Source organism: Indicator indicator, chromosome 24 (genome assembly GCF_027791375.1).
Source record: "Indicator indicator isolate 239-I01 chromosome 24, UM_Iind_1.1, whole genome shotgun sequence".
Taxonomy (NCBI): domain Eukaryota; kingdom Metazoa; phylum Chordata; class Aves; order Piciformes; family Indicatoridae; genus Indicator; species Indicator indicator.
The window spans coordinates 15916878-15933095 of NC_072033.1; the positions used below are offsets into that span (position 1 = coordinate 15916878).

Genomic DNA, 16218 nt, shown 5'->3' on the forward strand with positions numbered 1-16218 from the left:
CATGGGCAGCTGATGGAGAGGAAAGGAGCAGCCCTGAGGGAGGAACGTGGCCAGAGCATGTCCATGAAGGCAGGGAACCTGGTGGGGCTCAACATGCACCATGAGCTTGGGGCAGTACTTCCCAGGATCTCTGCAGTGAGACCTGGTGCTCTGCAAAGGTCAGGATGGACCCAGACCTCTCTCCCCATCCCAGGGCTGCTGCCACACTGAGATCTTAGAGGCATGGAGAAGTCCTCTGTCTGAACTGCTGAGCACTGGTCAAAGCCACCCTAGGGCTGCTGCCTCAGCACCAGCAGCTGCAGAGAAGCAGTGTCTGGAGCAGCTGCTGAGGGGGCAGCAGGAACAGCAGCTCCTGATCACCACTGAGCACATCTCCTCTGGGGCTGTTCTCCTCCAGGCTCCACAGCCCCAGGGCTCTCAGCCTTTCTTCCCCACAGAGATGCTCCAGGCCCCTCAGCAGCTTCAGAGCCTCCTCTGGACTCTCTCCTCTAGGCTGGTTCTTGCTGTGGGTCATTCCCAGGCAAAGTCTCTCTCTCCCAGGGCAGTCCAGGAAGAACAGGATCCCAACTCTGGCTCCTTCATTTAGGCTCTGGAAGCCTCCTGCCCCTTTGCTTTGCCCTCTCCTTAATGGCTGTGAGGTTTTGGTGGTGCCCTAGGCCAGGCCAGTGTCACACTGGAGCAGGAGGTGTGGGATGCTTTTTCCTTCCTCTCTTAAACCAGACCTGCAATTATCAACCCCCAGCCACCCCCTCCCACAGCTCTGCAGACCTCACACTGTGCTGTTCTCAGCTCCCTCTTCCCAGACCTTTCATCTCCCATGGAACTCAGCAGCCACCATGAGATCACAACCCCCAAATTACTCCTCCTTTACAAGCAGTAGGAGCCCTGTTACTCAGCTCTGGCTGTGTGGGAGCAGCCAAGCTCCCAAGGCAGTGGTGCCCACAGCATGCAGCCCATCAGCACTGCAAGCACTTGGCAAAGCTAAGGTGGAGGAGAAATCAGCTTCAGAGGACAGAAGGCACACAGAGAAAGGCTGGCAAGGGTGGGGCTGTGCCCACTGACCATCCAGCTGGCACCTCGAGTGCCACCAGGCAGCTCTTCAAAACAGGCTTCTCCAGCCTGATCAAGCTCAGCCTCCCAGACTGGACTTCCTGTGCAGCAGGAGACCAGAGGCAGAAGCCTCTCCTTGCTCTCCAGGTTGCCAACAGCCCCTGGCAGCCTTAAAGCCATGTTAGTGTCTGCTCACCCAAGGGGCAGACAAGCACCCATGCTGTAAGGGGCTGAAGACAGAGCAGGGCAGAAGATGCAGGCAGTGAGGGAACATCTCCCACCCCACAGCACCTCTGCAGGCAGCAGGAGTAGGCCCAGCATTTCCCATCCCACCAGCAAACAGAATCCCCCAGTCCCAGCCTGGTGGGGTTGGAGCTCATCCAGCCCAACCCCCCTGCTCCATCAGGGCACCCACAGCAGCTTGCCCAGGAGCACAATGGCTGAGGGGGGTTGGAAGCTCTCCAGAGGAGACTCCACAACCTCTCTGGGCAGCCTGCTGCTGGGCTCTGCACCCTCACACCAAACAAGTTTCTCCTCATGGATCCTCCTGGCTTCCACTTTGTGCCCATTGCCCCTTGGCCTGTCCCTGGGCACCACTGATAAGAGCCTGGCCCCAGCCTCTTGCCCCCCACAGCTCCTTTAGCTCTTGCTGAACATTGCTCAGATCCCCTCTGGGGCTGCTCTTCTCCAGGCTCTCAGCCCCAGGGCTCTCAGCCTTTGCTCCTCACAGAGCTGCTCCAGGCCTCTCAGCAGCTTTGGAGCCTCTGCTGGGCTGTCTTTCTTGATCTAGGGAGCCAGAGCAGGTCCCAGGACTCTCTCCTTGTCTCTCTGGAACTGGGGTCCCCACTCTCATTAGAAAAATGCATCATCCTCAGCTCAGCTCTGCCTTGTCCACTGGGGGTTAATCTAAAATCCCTGCATTTCTCAGGCTGAGTCAGAATTTGGTTCCTAAGCTGCAGAAGATCTGACTCAGTGGCAGCCTCTCCTCGCTCTTATCTCCTTGACATCCTGACATCCCAGATAATGAATATCCCTCAGGCTGGACCTCAGCCAGTGCAGTGGGAGCCAAATCCCTGTCTCCCACCAGCATTATCTGCACCTAGATCTCTATAAGAAAGCAAACCCCATCTCTCCCCACCCAAGAGGATGGAGGAAACTCAGAAGGAAATAGAAAAGCCCTGCTTCCTTCTCTTTTTCTTTTTCTAGGTGCCCACTCACCACACCCAATTCCCCTTGGACACACACAAGGTAGGCTTGGAAATGCTCCTCAGCACTTAATCCTCTGGCTCTTTGCCTCTCATTTACTCTCCAGGTGCTTAAGAGCTGCATTTGCAGCTCACAGGCTAGAAAGCCAAAAGCTGACCAACAATCCAGCACCAGAAGGACCTGGAACTGTTGGAGTGGGTCCAGAGAAGGCCATGAAGGTGGTCAGAGGGCTGGAGAACCTCCCCTTTGGGGCAGGCTGAGAGAGTTGGGCCACCTGCACCTAGGTGCAGGACCTTACACGTTGCTTTACTGAACCTCATGAGCTTCTCAGCCACCTCTGCAGCCTGTCCAGGTCCCTCTGGATGTCACCCATCCCACCCCTCAGACTTAGCAACTGCACCACTCAGCTTGGTGTCATCTGCAAGCTCCCAGACAGAGCCAGTTTGATACAGGAGATGACATCTACACAGCTTCCAGTCTGACCCACAGGAAGCTCTGGAGGCAGACAGCCCTGCCTTGGTTGCTGATACCACCCTGGTGTGCCACTCGAAAGAGCCGGGCAGCAGGGCAGAGCTGGTCCTTCTCCAGGAGATGAGGGCTGCTCGCTGCCGACCAAAACAAAAATCCGAGGAAGGAGTCAGCAGCTGCACCCCGGAGGGGGCTCACAGTCACTCAGCAGCTCCCGGAGCTGGTGGAGTGTCTCAGCAGGAGCGGTGGAGGAGGAGAGCAGCTCCACTGCAGCACTGCCACCCTCTGGCCTCAGCAAAACTTGTTGTTCCCGGCAGCAGAAACAGCTCCGAGCCCGGAAAAACCTCGAGTTCAGCAGCTTCCCATCCCACGAGAGAGATGGAAGAAAACTTGGATGTGAAATCTCTCATTGCTGAGCAGAACCTGCACCACAAAGTCCTTAGGACTGGCAGCCAGACGGCCTGGAGAGAAGGAGGCTGAGGGGAACTCTGGAACTCTCCAGTTTTGGTCTGTGCTGATTTGGACTCAGATCTCCAGATCATTCCTACAGCTCCCAGAAATGAGGCTGCAGCCAGGTGGGGCTTGGTCTCTTCTCCCAAGGAACAAGCAACAGGACAAGAGGAAATGGCCTCAGGTTGTGCCAGGGGAGGTTTAGGTTGGACATGAGAGGAAACTTCTTCCCAGCAAGGGTTCTCAAGCCCTGGCCCAGGCTGCCCAGGGGGGTGGCTGAATCCCCATCCCTGGAGGTGTTTCAAAGGGGCAGAGCTGAGGGCCATGGTTTAGCATCAGCCTTGGCAGAGTAAGAGAAGGGTTGGAGTGGATGAGCTTCAAAGGCTTTTCCAACCAAAATGATTCTGTGATCAGGAGAACAGAGGGCAGCAGGTATCAGAAAGGGTCAAACTGGTTTCCTGTTTTGTGGACTTTTAAATGGCAATTTTCACAGTGATTTGTACAAATTTCCTGTTGTGCACATTAGAGATCCACTGAGTGATGAAAAAGGTGACATCCTTCAGCTCCTGGGGCAGAAGCTGCTGTGCAAATGCCTTTGCCAAGGCCTGGAATCTCCTCCTGCACTTTGGAATTACTATAAGCAGCCAAGCCAGTTCCTCAGGCTGAACCTGTCCAGCCTGCCCCCTTACCTCCCAGTTTTTACCTGGAAGCTTCAGAGCACTGAGAGGGATGGACTTAGAGCAGCTACAGGGCTCCAGCATGACTAAGGCAAAGAAGCAGACAGCTTGCTCCAGCACTTTGCAATCCAGCCTCCCTCAACTGGGAGCTGTGCTGCTGCCAGGTAGCCTGGAGGATCAGCACAGCTCAGGGTCTGCTCTGAAGGCCAGGGCTAGGGAAGCAAACTCGCTGTGGGTTGGTGCTGAGTGCCAGATGGCAACTGGTAGGTGTGATGCTACACCATTGCTACCAGTTCTAGGTGTAACAAACTCACCCACAGGCCTCTGTTCAAAGCAAGGAATGATCTGGAGAGCCGAGTCCAAAACAGCACAGACCAAAGCCAGAGTTCCAGGTATCTGGCTGTGCCAGTCCTCAGCAGAGCAGAGGAAATAAATCAGAGGCTGCTACAGCCTGGAGCTTTCCCCCCTGAGCTGTTTTTCATCATCTCAGTCATTCACCTCTTAAACTTGATTCCCAGTAAGAGAAACTCCTTTTGCCTTTGAGACATTCCAAGCTGATCCAGCTTTGTGCCTTCTTGGCAGACTTTTGAGAGCCACAGCACAGCAAGTTAGAAGTGCAGCAGGTCTGGAAGGAGCACCAGCAGAGCAGGAGGGGGGGACTGCACTCTGAGACCCGAGCACACCCGAGAGCTCTGCTGAGGAAAGGCAGGATTTGCTCTCCAGCAAACCAAGAAAAGTTAAACCTTGAACCTGCATCCCAGTTCTCCCCAGGTGCTTCACAGACTCCCTCACAATGATTTCAGAGAGGGGTGACCACTGCCCTGATCACCAGCTCAGCCATCCTCACACTGGGTGAGTGAACATCAAGGGAGAGCTTTGCAGCAGTGCCTGGAGGAGAGGGAAGAGCACAAAGATTGTGATGAGCAGCTGCTCCCTGGGAGCTCTCTCACCTTCCTCCCCTCTAAAGAGTGCAGCAACTCAGCCCCCACAGGTGACTGAACCCCTCTTGGAAGGGTTGATGGCACAAGAAGCTGCAGCTCCTTCCAAAATGGATTCGTTTCCTTTATTTATTTTGAAGTCCACTGATCATCATCATCATCACCACCATCATCATCACAAAAAGAAAAAAACAAAAAAAAGAACTCCTCATGGGAAATGCAACTAAGGAGAAACAAACAAAAAAAGTCCAACCAAGATCTAAGAACCCAGAGCTAGGAGGAGATGGGAGCCTGCCCTGCCGGGGCCGCGGCGCCACGGGCAGCTGTGTGGCACCAGGAGGGGTCCTTATGTCAACCTTTGGACGATGACAGCGTTGAGCAGGTTGGCTTCCTTCAAGGTCTGGTTCTCATCAGTCAGCTCTTTGTTTGGGAAGGTGGTCATGAGGACAAAGCTGGTGGCAGCCATCGCTGGCCGGGCATCTACTATGAAGAGGCGAATGTCACGGATCCTGTCCGAAGGGATCAAACACACAGAGGGCATCTTAGGATCATGGAGTCAGGGGATGCTTTGGGTTGGAAAAGGCCTCCAAGAGCATCCAATCCAACCAGCAACCCAACACCACCATGCCTATTAAACCCTGGCCCGAAGTGCCATGGCCACAGGTTCCTTGAACACCTCCAGGGATCGGGACTCCACCACCTCTTTGGGCAGCCTGTGCCAGTGCCTGACCAAAGCCATCTTGTTACTGAGTATCTTTAAAACCACAGAGAACAGCCCAAATTCCCCCTTCCTTTGGTATCATCAACATCTTCATCAATGATCTGGACAAGGGGATGGAGGCACCCTCAGTCAGTTTGCAGACAACACCAAGCTGGTGGGATGCTGATGTGCTGGAGGGTAGGGAGGATCTACAGAGGGATCAGCCAACTCTATCAGACTCAACAAGGCCAAGTGCCAGGTCCTGGACTTGGGTCACAACAGCCCCATGAATGCTGCAGACTAGGGGCAGAGTGTCTGGAAACTGCCTGGTAGGAAAGGACCTTGGGGTGCTGGCTGACAGTTAACTGCAGATGAGCCCAACTGTCCCCTTGAACTGGCACTGGGGAGGCCACACCTTGAGTCCTGGGTGCAGTTTTGGGCCCCTTGCTTCAAGAAGGACATTGAGAGTCCTGGAGCAGGTCCAGAGAAGGGCAATGAAGCTGGGGAAGGGTCTGGAGAACAGGGCTGGGGAGGAGCAGCTGAGGGAGCTGGGGGTGTTCAGTGTGGAGAAGAGGAGGCTGAGGGGAGAGCTTCTGGCTCTCTACAGCTCCCTGAAAGGAGGCTGGAGCTAGGTGGGGGTTGGGCTCTTCTTCTAAGGAACAAGCAACAGGACAAGAGGAAATGGCCTCAAATTGCCTCAGGGGAGGTTTAGGTTGGACACGAGGAACAATTTCTTGATGGAAAGGGTTGTCAAAGCCTGGCCCAGGCTGCCCAGGGCAGTGGTGGAGAACCCATCCCTGGAGGGGTGTGAAAGCCATGGAGCTGTGGTGCTGAGGGCCATGGTCCTGTGTCCCTGCTGTGCTTGTACCTGTGGTGGTGGTTGAACTTCTGGACCAGCCTCCCCCCGTCCGCCAGCCGGATCTGGATGTTGGTGACAGGCTCTGCCTCGTCGATGGCAATGGCAGAGCTGGCTTTGGCCTCATTCTCTGCCTGCTGGGCTGGAGAGCTGGTGCCCATCACCTGGGGGGCAGTGCTGAGAAGGAGACACAAGGGGAGCTGTCAGAAACCAAACGACTCTCCTGGGTGCCACGAGCCAGGGGCAGTGAGTTCTGTGCCTGCTGGGCCACACTGCCCAGGGCTGCCAGGCAAGAGACAGCAATGGGAGCTGGAAATGAGAATTTATGAGTCAGCAAGAACTTGTCTAGAGCTTCACCTCCACCCTTTGGAGCATCACACTGAGAGCACCAGGGGCAGCTGCTATGGAAACACAGCTTCCACCTGCCACACCATGGTGCCTCCAAAGCAGGGAACCTCCTCCTGCCATGGAAAAGCTGAGCCAGCTCAAACTTCCCTCCTCTCTTGGAGCAACACCTCCCAGAGCACAGCCAGGAGGCTGCTCTTCAGCAAGATGAATCCAAGTTCTCAAATGACTCACCCCCCACAGCAAACCAGCTCAGCCACCTTCTCACCTGCCCAGCTTCTGTCCTTCTCCAGTGAAAGCTTTGAAGACACTCTTTGGTTTCACGTACTCCTCGTCACGGTGATCCTCCATGTCCAGGTTCACCTGTCCTCCCCGTGCCAACCTGCGCAGCTCTGCTGGCACCTCCCTGCAAAGACACTGGCCTGAGGCAGGTGCCTGGAGAAGGGCATCAGGAGAGCATGGAGAAGACAAGCACCAGCCATGGATCTCTGGAACTGAAGGCTTTCAGTGAAGAGGGCAGACGTGACCTCCTTGGTGTCAGGCACAGGGTGAAGGTGACATTTTCCTGCCTCTCACCAGGAGTGCCAACGATGCCAGCAGGAATTCTTGGCCCAAATTCGTACCCTATGAGGAAAGGCTGAGAGCTCTGGGGTTGTTTAGTCTGGAGAAGACTGAGAGGGGATTTAATACATCTTTATAAATATCTGGGGGCTGGGGGACAGGCTCTGCTCAGTTGCACTCTGGGATAGGACATGGGGCAGTGGATATAAACTCCAGCACAGGAGGTTCCACCTCGACATGAGGAGGAACTTCTTCACTGTGAGGGTCACTGAGCACTGGAATAGACTCCCCAGAGAGGTTGTGGAGTCTCCTTCTCTGGAGACGTTCAAGCCCCATCTGGATGTGTTCCTGTGTGACCTGTGCTGGATTCTATGGTCCTGCTCTGGCAGGGCAGTTGGACTGGATGATCTCCTGAGGTCCCTTCCAACCATACCATCCTGTGAGTCTGTGTGTGAAAGTTTATTCACCTCAGACTCTCCAAGTCCCACACAAACCAAGGCCACCTTCCACTTACCCACAGATTCCATAGGAAGAATCCAGCACTCAGAAGAAAACTGAGGTGAAACACTTCACTGGCTCTGCATCCCAAACCATCCTGGATCCCAAACGCACTCAAGTTTTCCTTCTCTTCCCTCACTACGTACCCCCTACGGATATCATCAAGGAACTGGGCATTGGAGGGATCTTGGTAGCTCCTCAGTTCTCCACTGTCCAGACTGAATCCACTCTTCCAGAGCTTCAGGACAACGTGCACCTGCAGCAGCCCCCAAACCACAATCAGCCTCAGATGCAAAGGGGGAAAAAAAAAAAAAAAAAATGTTCCTGACCGGGAGAGGAATTTCAAGGTGTGGAAAACATTGCAGCCAGATTCCTCTGGGCTGAGGGAAAAACCCAAAGCCCTGGCTATGCAATGGGCATTGCTAGAAGGTGGCACCACAAACTCCTTTTGGAGTTGAAGAGCCCCAGCTGTGCCAAGCAAGGAGCCCAAACCAAGCTGCCAGCAGGGCCTAGGTGGCTATTTGCTGACAAAGCAAGCAGCAGTCTTGCCTCAGTGCTGTGAGCTTCACAGCTCCTCGGTGGCTGAAGGAGAGTTAAGCACCCCCTGCTCTCTGCACTTTTGTTATTTTCACAACCTGCACTTCTCAGGCAAGCTCAGAATCTTAATTAAAAGCTAATCAGGAAAGTGCTTGGGGAAGAGCCAAGCATCCATTTTCTAATCCAGAATCCCATGGGAAGCAGGATTTACCCTCCTCCTGTCCTCCTGAATTTCTATCAGGCTTTCTACTCTGGGCTCACTCAAGCTGTGTAGCTACAGCAGATGAATCCCTCGGGTGGTTATCTACAACCCAGAGCAGAGATACTCACATCCTGGGCAGAGTTCTGCCTCCTCTCCCCTGCCACGTACGCAGACTCCTCCTCTGGAGTGGCCCCGAGGCGATAGCCTCCTCCTGCGAAGGGCTGCAACAGAGAGGGGCAGACAAAGTCTGAAGGGGGGCATGGGTGACATCCAGAGGGACCTGGACAGGCTGCAGAGGTGGCTGAGGACAAGCTCATGAGTTTCAAAAAGACAAAGTGTAAAGTTCTGCACCTAGGCCAGGGCAATCCTAGATATCAATCCAGGTTGGGGGTGATAAGATTGAGAGCAGTCCTGCAGAAAAGGACTCGGGGTGCTGCTGGATGAGAAGCTGGACAGGAGCCAGCAGTGTGAGCTTGCAGCTTAGAAAGCCAGTGGCAGCCTGGGCTGCGTCTAGAGCAGCATGACCAGAGATGGAGGGAGGGGATCCTGCCCCTCTGCTCTGCTGAGACCTCAAAGGGGCAGAAACTGGAAGCCAGGAGGTTCCATGAGGAGAACTTATTTAGTGTGAAGGTGCAGAGCCCTGCAGCAGGCTGCCCAGAGAGGTTGTGGAGTTTCCTTCTCTGGAGAGCTTCCAACCCCCCTGGCCATTGTGCTCCTGGGCAAGCTGCTGTGGGTGCCAGGCTTGAGCAGGGGGTTGGACTGGGTGACCCTTGGGGTCCCTTCCAACCTGGCCTTCTGTCATCCTGTGACCTCCAGAGGTCCCTTCCTACTTCCACCGTACTGAGATTCTGTGAGTCCAGGCTTAACTTGTCCTCTTAAAAACCATTCCAGGACTCCACAGAACCAACCAGCTGTGAGGGTGGGAGGCTGAAATGGAGCAGGGAGCAGAAGTTCTCCTCTCTCCTCACTTTGGGCTTGCTGCTCTCGCCGCTGCTCTTGGCCGTCCGATCCACCGCCACCGCGCCGTGCTCCTTGGCCCCCTTGAACAGATCCTCCACCAGCTCGTTGGGACTCTTCTTCCTTGGAGGACCAACGATCTGCTGCCCACTTCTCTCTGACCCACCAGCATAAAACCTAACAGCAGAGAACACAGAGCAGCTGGGTCAGACTGGCTCACCGCTTCTGCAGCAGACGTTTGTAGCAGGGCTCTGCTGATGTCTCTACAGCTTGGAGCTATAGAAATGAGCTACAACCAGGAGTCCAGGATCTCCTGCTGCAGCCACTTCCATGTTCCTGTGCTGCAGAGACTTTCATTTGATGTCAGTCACTGATCAATAAACTGGTAATAACCCCCTCAGACCTAGCAAGAGAGAGAGTCCAGCCTGACAAGGCTCAAATGCTAGGAAAGACAAAATGACTGGGCAAGAGGAAATGACCTCAAGTGATCCCAAGGGAGGTTTAGGTTGGACGTGAGGAACAATTTTTTCATGGAAAGGGTTGTCAAAGCCTGGCCCAGGCTGCCCAGGGCAGTGGTGGAGTCCCCATCCCTGGAGGGGTTTGAAAGCCATGGAGCTGTGGTGCTGAGGGCCATGGTTTGGTGGTGCCCTGGCACTGTCGGGCCAGGGTGAATGGTTGGGCTCCATGAACCATCCAACAAAGCCCCTGTCCACAAGTGCCAAGCCACCACAGAAGAGTTGGAAGTCTTTAACTGAACACTTACCTCTGTCCCTCCTCCTCTTCATCATCCTCCTCCTGTGCATGAACAAGGTCTCTGAAGGACGTTACTCTGTGGTCACTGCAAAAGTCAACAAGAGAACCTCAGCCTCACCACACATTGCAACCATGGAACCTGGACACAGCACTTCAGGGGACCCTGGACTGCTTTTTAGGGTCTGGCTCATCACTGTGTAAAGTGAGAGGTCAGCACTGCTGGGACTGAGGGGTGAGCCAAGCTCTTGGACCTCTCTGCCAACTGCCCTCACCCAGCAGGACTAGGTGCAAAAGGGGAGGGTTGGGAGGGTAGCTGCAGCCACAGAAATGAGGCTCCAGTCACCTCCTGTGCTCCTGGACTGGATTTTGTTGCCTCTTCCAAAGCTACACAAGGAAAGGTTCTTCCTCCTCCACAAGTAAAGGTCCAGCCTCTAGATCCTGCCTGTCTTGATTTTCTGAACTGTGACCTGAACTGAAACTGGGTTCTGCTGCACTGTGGATGTTACTCAAAGCCTGAACTGAGAGCACTTCAAGATACAGTCAGGAACAGCTTCCCTTTCCCTTCCCAACTAATTCCTTCTCTTCCCAACTGGTCAGCATTTCCCTACTGCACAGAGATTTGGTGAAGCAAAACATAACTTCCTTTTGGAAAATGCCCTGCAGAAAAGGGCTCGGGGGTGCTGGTGGATGAGAAGCTGGACAGGAGCCAGCAGTGTGAGCTTGCAGCTCAGAAGGCCAATGGCAGCCTGGGCTGCATCCAAAGCAGTGTGGCCAGAGATGGAGGGAGGGGATCCTGCCCCTCTGCTCTGCTGAGACCTCACCTGCAGGGCTGTGCCCAGCTCTGGAGCCCTCAGCACAGATGGACATGGACCTGATGGAGAGGGTCCAGAGGAGGCTATGAAAATGATCAGGGGACTGGAGAACCTCTGCTATGAGGACAGGCTGAGGGAGCTGGGGGTGTTCAGCCTGGAGAAGGCTCAGAGCAGCCTGACAGTACCTGCAGGGGCTACAAGAAGGCTGCAGAGGGACTGTGTGCAAAGGCCTGCAGGGACAGGAGCAGGGGCAGTGGTTTGAAATGAGAGCAGAGCAGATTGAGATTGGATGTGAGGAACAAGTTGTGCAGCAGGAGGCTGCTGGAACACTGCAACAGGTTGCACAGGGAGGGAGCTGAGGTCCCATGACTGGAGATACTCAGGGTGAGGCTGGAGAAGGCTGTGAGCAAGCTGCTCTGGTGGAAGATGTCCCTGCTGAGTGCAGGGGGGGTTGGGCTGGATGACCTTTGGAAGTGCCTTCCAACCCCAATCACCATTCTGTGATTCCATGAGTGGATCAGATCAGCTCTCACACATGATTAGAACACTTTTTTCCTTGGGAGACACAACTCTGCTCAGCTGAAAGCATCACCAATCTCTCCTCTAACCTGCAGAGACAAATCAAGCTCTTCCTGAGCACTGAGGCAAGTTTTCCTGACTGCTCTTTGGATCAGTTGTGCAATGACATCTGTGCCTGCCCTGGGTAAACACTGAGCTTTTCACAACATCTGGAGCCCCACGTGAGGTGAAGCAGGTCTGGAGGCAGGGCTCGTTCTGCTGACACTCAGCACGCATCACCTTGGTAGCTTCACTCTCGGGTTTACAAGCTGCTGCTGAACAGATCAGCCCAGGCTGAGCTTCCTTCTCACCTGGATGCAGTGCCTCTGGATATGAAGCTGGGTGTTGGCTGGGGAAGAGTCAGAATGTCCTCGTCACCCCCGTCCTCGTAGAAACTGGCAAGTGCAATCTGGAAGGGAACACCCAGGAGCTTTTCAGATGGGAGAAGACTTTCCACATCCATGCCAAACCCACACACAGATACCAGAGCTGAAGCTTTTGTCACGTTGAACCTTTTAAGGCACATCAACACTGAAGACGTTTCCTGTAGTTCTCCCTTTGGAGGTCAGAGGAAGGAAGAGACTCTGCCAGCTTCTTGTGTGTGGCATTGTTATGGAGGACACTCACCCCTACAGCCCTGCCAGGGCAACCTCCCCAGTGGGAGGCCATTATTCCGCAACATTTCTAGAGGAATTATGCCAAAATTACTGTTTTGAAACTGCTCCTTTTGTGACATCCATGAAGGTTAATGCAGACAGATGGTTGGAGGGGATGGGAGACAGAGGCAGCTCACAGTCATGGCCAAAATCCCTCTGAGTTTGGGGCTGCTGCTGACAAGAGCAGTGGAGCACCAAACAACCTCACCAGCATTCAAGGGTAACCCAGACCCCCGCAGTTCCACGCCCCGTGATAGGAATTAGCCACATTCCAGTTAACGAGAGAACCGGGACGGGCTTCGGCACCGAGCAGCCCCCGGCCCCGCCACATCGCCTGGGCCCGACCTTCGCAACCCGGTGACGGGCTGGGGACTGAGGGGCGGCCGCCGAGCGAGGTATGAGCCTTCACGAAACCGAACTCCCGGCCCAGCGCTTCCCCCGCAACCGCGACGGCCTCCAGGGCCCGGCGCCGGCCCGGGGCCGGCGCTGACCACCGCCAAGCTCCCGCCAGCGACGGGGACAGCGAAGAGGAGCGGGGCAGCGGCGGGGATACCTGGAGGTCCCAGCCGGCGGACTCCAAGAAGAAGCGCGCTCGCTCCTCCTCGACGCCGGTCACGGCCACGAACTCCCTCAGCGCCTCCTCCCTGTCAGCCATCTTGCCGCGGTGCAGCGCCTAAAGCCCGCCGGGGCCCCGCAACCGCCCCGGCCCGCCCTGGGTGCGCCGCCAAAACCGCCCGGGTGGAAACACGGCCAGAGGGACGCGCGGCACCCTGCCCGTGAACAGCGGCCCCTGGCGGCGCGGAGGTGTCATGAGCAGCGCCGAGCGCTGGGCGTGCACCAAGGGTGGGCAGCGCCAAGCACCAGGCATGGGCAGAAACGAGCACCGGCGAAAGGCACCGCCGAGCACTGGGGATGGGCAGCGCCGAGCACCAGGGATGGGCAGAACCGAGCGCCAAGGATGGGCAGCGCGGAGCACCGGGGATGGACGGGATCGAGCCCCAGGATGTTGCTCAGGCCGGAGCAGGACCGGGCGACGGGGACTCGCGGAGCAGCCCAGAACAGACTGTGCGTCACGATAGCTTTATTGCCAGATACATGTTTCAAAGCTGGCGGCGACCGAAGCCCAGGACCCGCTCCCGGCGCAAGAACCGGCGGCTGTCAGGGAACGGGAGGCGGCGGCAGCCCCAAACGTTGCCCTCCTCATGTCATGATGCGCCCGAAGACGAAGATAAGGAGGCCGCCCAGGAGCCCCTTCTCCAGCAGGATGACAAACCATAGGCCGGGGCTGGCCAGGAGGGTCAGACCTGCGGTGGGGACAGGGGACATGAGCGGCTGGGGCCTGAGCACAACGCATCCCGCAGCCCCCTGCCAGCACCGGCACCCGGCAGCGCTCCCGCAGCAAGCTGGGACCAGTCACTCAGCCCCTCCTCGGTTGGAACAATCCCTGACCACTCCTGCAGCAAAGAAATTTTTCCTAATCTTCCTAAACCTCCCCTGGCACAATTCCAGGCCATTTCCTCTCATCCTATCACCTGAGACTGGGGAGAAAAGGCCAACCCCCACCTGGCTCCAGCCTCCTTTCAGGGAGCTGCAGAGAGCAATGAGGTCTCCCCTCAGCCTCCTTCTCTCCAGGCTGAACACCCCCAGCTGCCTCAGCTGCTCCTCACACCACTTGTGCTCCAGACAAGCCTAGACACAAGACTTTGTGTCCTCAAACAAGATCCTGAGGGGACCTTGAGCTCTCTCAGGGTGGGGGTCACGGACAGCTTCCATCCTTGCCCTCAGGGCCACCTGCCAGCAGCTCTCACTCACCACTGTCTGCTGGGCGCTGCTCACCCAGCCCCTCCTTGCCTGGCACAGCGACCCAGAGGGTGACTGTGCTGCTGATGGGGTCCTGGCCGTCGTGCACCACCCGGCAGGTGAAGGCTGACCCATTCCTGTCCTCCGTCGCCTGCACCTCCAGCAGGCTGCTCAGCTGGAACAAGCCCTGCGGCGTCTGCACCGCCCGGGAGGTGTTCTCCACCCGCAGCTCCCTGCCGCCCTCCAGCCAGCTCAGGGCCAGGTCCCGCGGGTAGAAGCCTTCCACGCGGCAGGTGAGGGTCAAGGTCTTGTTGACTTCCACGGAGCTGGAGCCAGGGAGCAGGCGGAGGCTGGGGGCCACTGGGGAGAGAAGGGGTCATGGTGTGCCCCAGCTCTGCTGCCCACAGGGCCTGTCCCAGGGCCCCCAGCCCCACAGTGCTGGGCTGTGCCCCACAGCCCTTTGCCCTGTCCCAGCACCCTCAGCCCCCCAGTGCTGGGCTATGCCCCCAGCCCTGTCCCAGCACCCCCAGCCCTCACCTCGCAGGGCTTCCCTCAGCTGGTAGGTGCCCCTCAGGGGGGCTGGCAGCGTTGGGTGCTGCACCTCACAGGCCAGCTGCGAGCGGACGTCCTGTGGCACCAGTGCCAAGGTCACTGTGCTGGACATGGTGTAGGAGGAGTTGGTCTGCCCAGGCCTGACCCGGGGCTGCTGAGCTGAGATGGGAGCCTGGTTCTTGAGCCACCTCACGCTGATGTCTTTGGGGAAGAAGCCTCCAGACTCACAGGTGAAGGACACTGATGCCCCTGTGCCTGCCCTGCGGCCGGGCCCGGACACGACTGGCTGGGTGGGTTTGGCTGGGAGGAGAAGCACAGAGACATCAGACCAGGCTCTGCCACTGCTGCCCAGCCCTAGGGCTGCAGGGAGGGAGATAACCCACTGGGCAATGTGTGTGCCCAGAGATGGCCCACGGGGCCCTCTCCCAAGCCCCTTCCCTGTCCGCACTCACCCAAAGGGGAGCCCACTGGGCTGGGCTGTTCCCGGTGGGGCTGGTTCCCACCAGGAGCTGTTCTGGTAGCCCCACTCACCATGTACAGACACCACTGTTCCCTTTCCATGCTGGAAGACAATATCAGGTCCGAATAGGAATTTCACAAACTTGATGCAGTAGTAGGTGCCAGCATCCTCAGGCTGAACATCCCTGATCTGGATGCTGAAGTCCGTGTTGGATTCATTCACCACCCTGGTCACACGAGGACTGGAGCTGGTCTGAGCATAAATGGTCTTGTTCTCAGTGCCCCAGCCCTTCAGCCACTTCACAGGGCCAGGGGGACCCTCTCCAGAGATGGTGCAGCTCAGGATGATTGTCTGCCCTGCTGTCGACACCAGCTGCTCCTGGGGCTGCTGCAGCCTTAAACTCCAGCTCCTCTGGGCACCCACACCTGGGCAGAGCAACAGGAGGGTTTGGGGCTGATGAGGGGCCCTGGAGCCTGGGCACAGCCTGGGCACAGTCCCATGCTGCGGGACTCCTGTCCCTATGCCCAGAGCAGGGGATGGAGAGATGTCCCCACCCCCTGGGACAGCCAGCATCGGTGAGGACTACAAGGTGGGGAGGACTTGAGGCTACTGGAGTAAAATCAGTGGGCAGCAGGAGGCATTGTCCTGCCAGCAGCACAGGGAGCATGCATGGGAAGGGCACTGGGGCTTTGCCCACTCACCTGTCTCTCTCTGGAGCAGAAGAAGCATCAGGCAGGTCAGAAACAGCATCTGTGTCACCAGAGCCATGGGCCTGGCCACATCCCAGTCCCTGATATCTCAGCTCAGCTTGGCTCGGCTCAGCTCGGCTCAGTGGAACACTGGGCCCTGTGCTGGAAAAGGGGAAGGAAGGAGTTCACTCACCAGCCAAGTTCCTTCACAGAGCCTCCTGCACAAGTCCTCGTGGTGACAATCTCCACCCCATCTTGTCACCAGGCTGGCCCCTGCTGAGGTTAGAAGAGAACTGCTGTGGTTGGAAGAAACCTCTAAGAGCATCAAGCCCAACTGCTCGCCTGGAGGTCACACTGCTGCTAAGTCACTGTCACCAAACCAGGTCCCTCAGCACCACATCCACATTTTTTAAACACCTCCAGGGATTGGGACTCCACCATCTTCCTGGGCAGCCTGTTCCACAGCTTGAGAATCCTTGCTGTGAAGAAATTG

At 56.7% G+C, this 16218-nt stretch overlaps 2 protein-coding genes across 2 annotated transcripts; both read right to left on the reverse strand.

Moving 5' to 3' along the window:
• Window positions 1–4917: 4917 nt before the first annotated feature.
• NSFL1C (NSFL1 cofactor) lies at window positions 4918–12879 on the reverse strand. Its single transcript, XM_054391966.1, has 9 exons — window positions 12778–12879; window positions 11880–11977; window positions 10209–10283; window positions 9457–9622; window positions 8617–8709; window positions 7896–8005; window positions 6959–7096; window positions 6358–6522; window positions 4918–5298 (listed from the first exon to the last, which is right to left on the reverse strand). The coding sequence occupies exons 1-9, from the start codon at window positions 12877–12879 to the stop codon at window positions 5136–5138; spliced, it is 1110 nt and encodes a 369-aa protein (XP_054247941.1). The 3' UTR covers window positions 4918–5135.
• A 545-nt stretch (window positions 12880–13424) lies between these two features.
• On the reverse strand, window positions 13425–15804 carry LOC128975107 (tyrosine-protein phosphatase non-receptor type substrate 1-like). Its single transcript, XM_054391901.1, has 5 exons — window positions 15738–15804; window positions 15108–15461; window positions 14562–14876; window positions 14037–14384; window positions 13425–13528 (listed from the first exon to the last, which is right to left on the reverse strand). Exons 1-5 carry the CDS (start codon window positions 15802–15804, stop codon window positions 13425–13427), a joined length of 1188 nt encoding a protein of 395 aa, XP_054247876.1.
• Between the last annotated feature and the right edge of the window lie 414 nt (window positions 15805–16218).

What these genes read in the sequence shown, in the direction of transcription:
- LOC128975107 (XM_054391901.1), bottom strand. Translation starts at nt 15,804, where the DNA reads ATGGCTCTGGTGACACAGATGCTGTTTCTGACCTGCCTGATGCTTCTT. An exon ending in TCTGCTCCAGAGAGAGACAG is followed by an intron (nt 15,462 to 15,737) that starts GTGAGTGGGCAA and finishes TGCTCTGCCCAG; the next exon opens with GTGTGGGTGCCCAGAGGAGC. An exon ending in GCAGCGCCCAGCAGACAGTG is followed by an intron (nt 13,529 to 14,036) that starts GTGAGTGAGAGC and finishes TCCCCACCGCAG; the next exon opens with GTCTGACCCTCCTGGCCAGC.
- NSFL1C (XM_054391966.1), bottom strand. Translation starts at nt 12,879, where the DNA reads ATGGCTGACAGGGAGGAGGCGCTGAGGGAGTTCGTGGCCGTGACCGGC. An exon ending in TCCAGAGGCACTGCATCCAG is followed by an intron (nt 10,284 to 11,879) that starts GTGAGAAGGAAG and finishes TGACTTTTGCAG; the next exon opens with TGACCACAGAGTAACGTCCT. An exon ending in CTTGATGATATCCGTAGGGG is followed by an intron (nt 7,097 to 7,895) that starts GTACGTAGTGAG and finishes GTGTCTTTGCAG; the next exon opens with GGAGGTGCCAGCAGAGCTGC.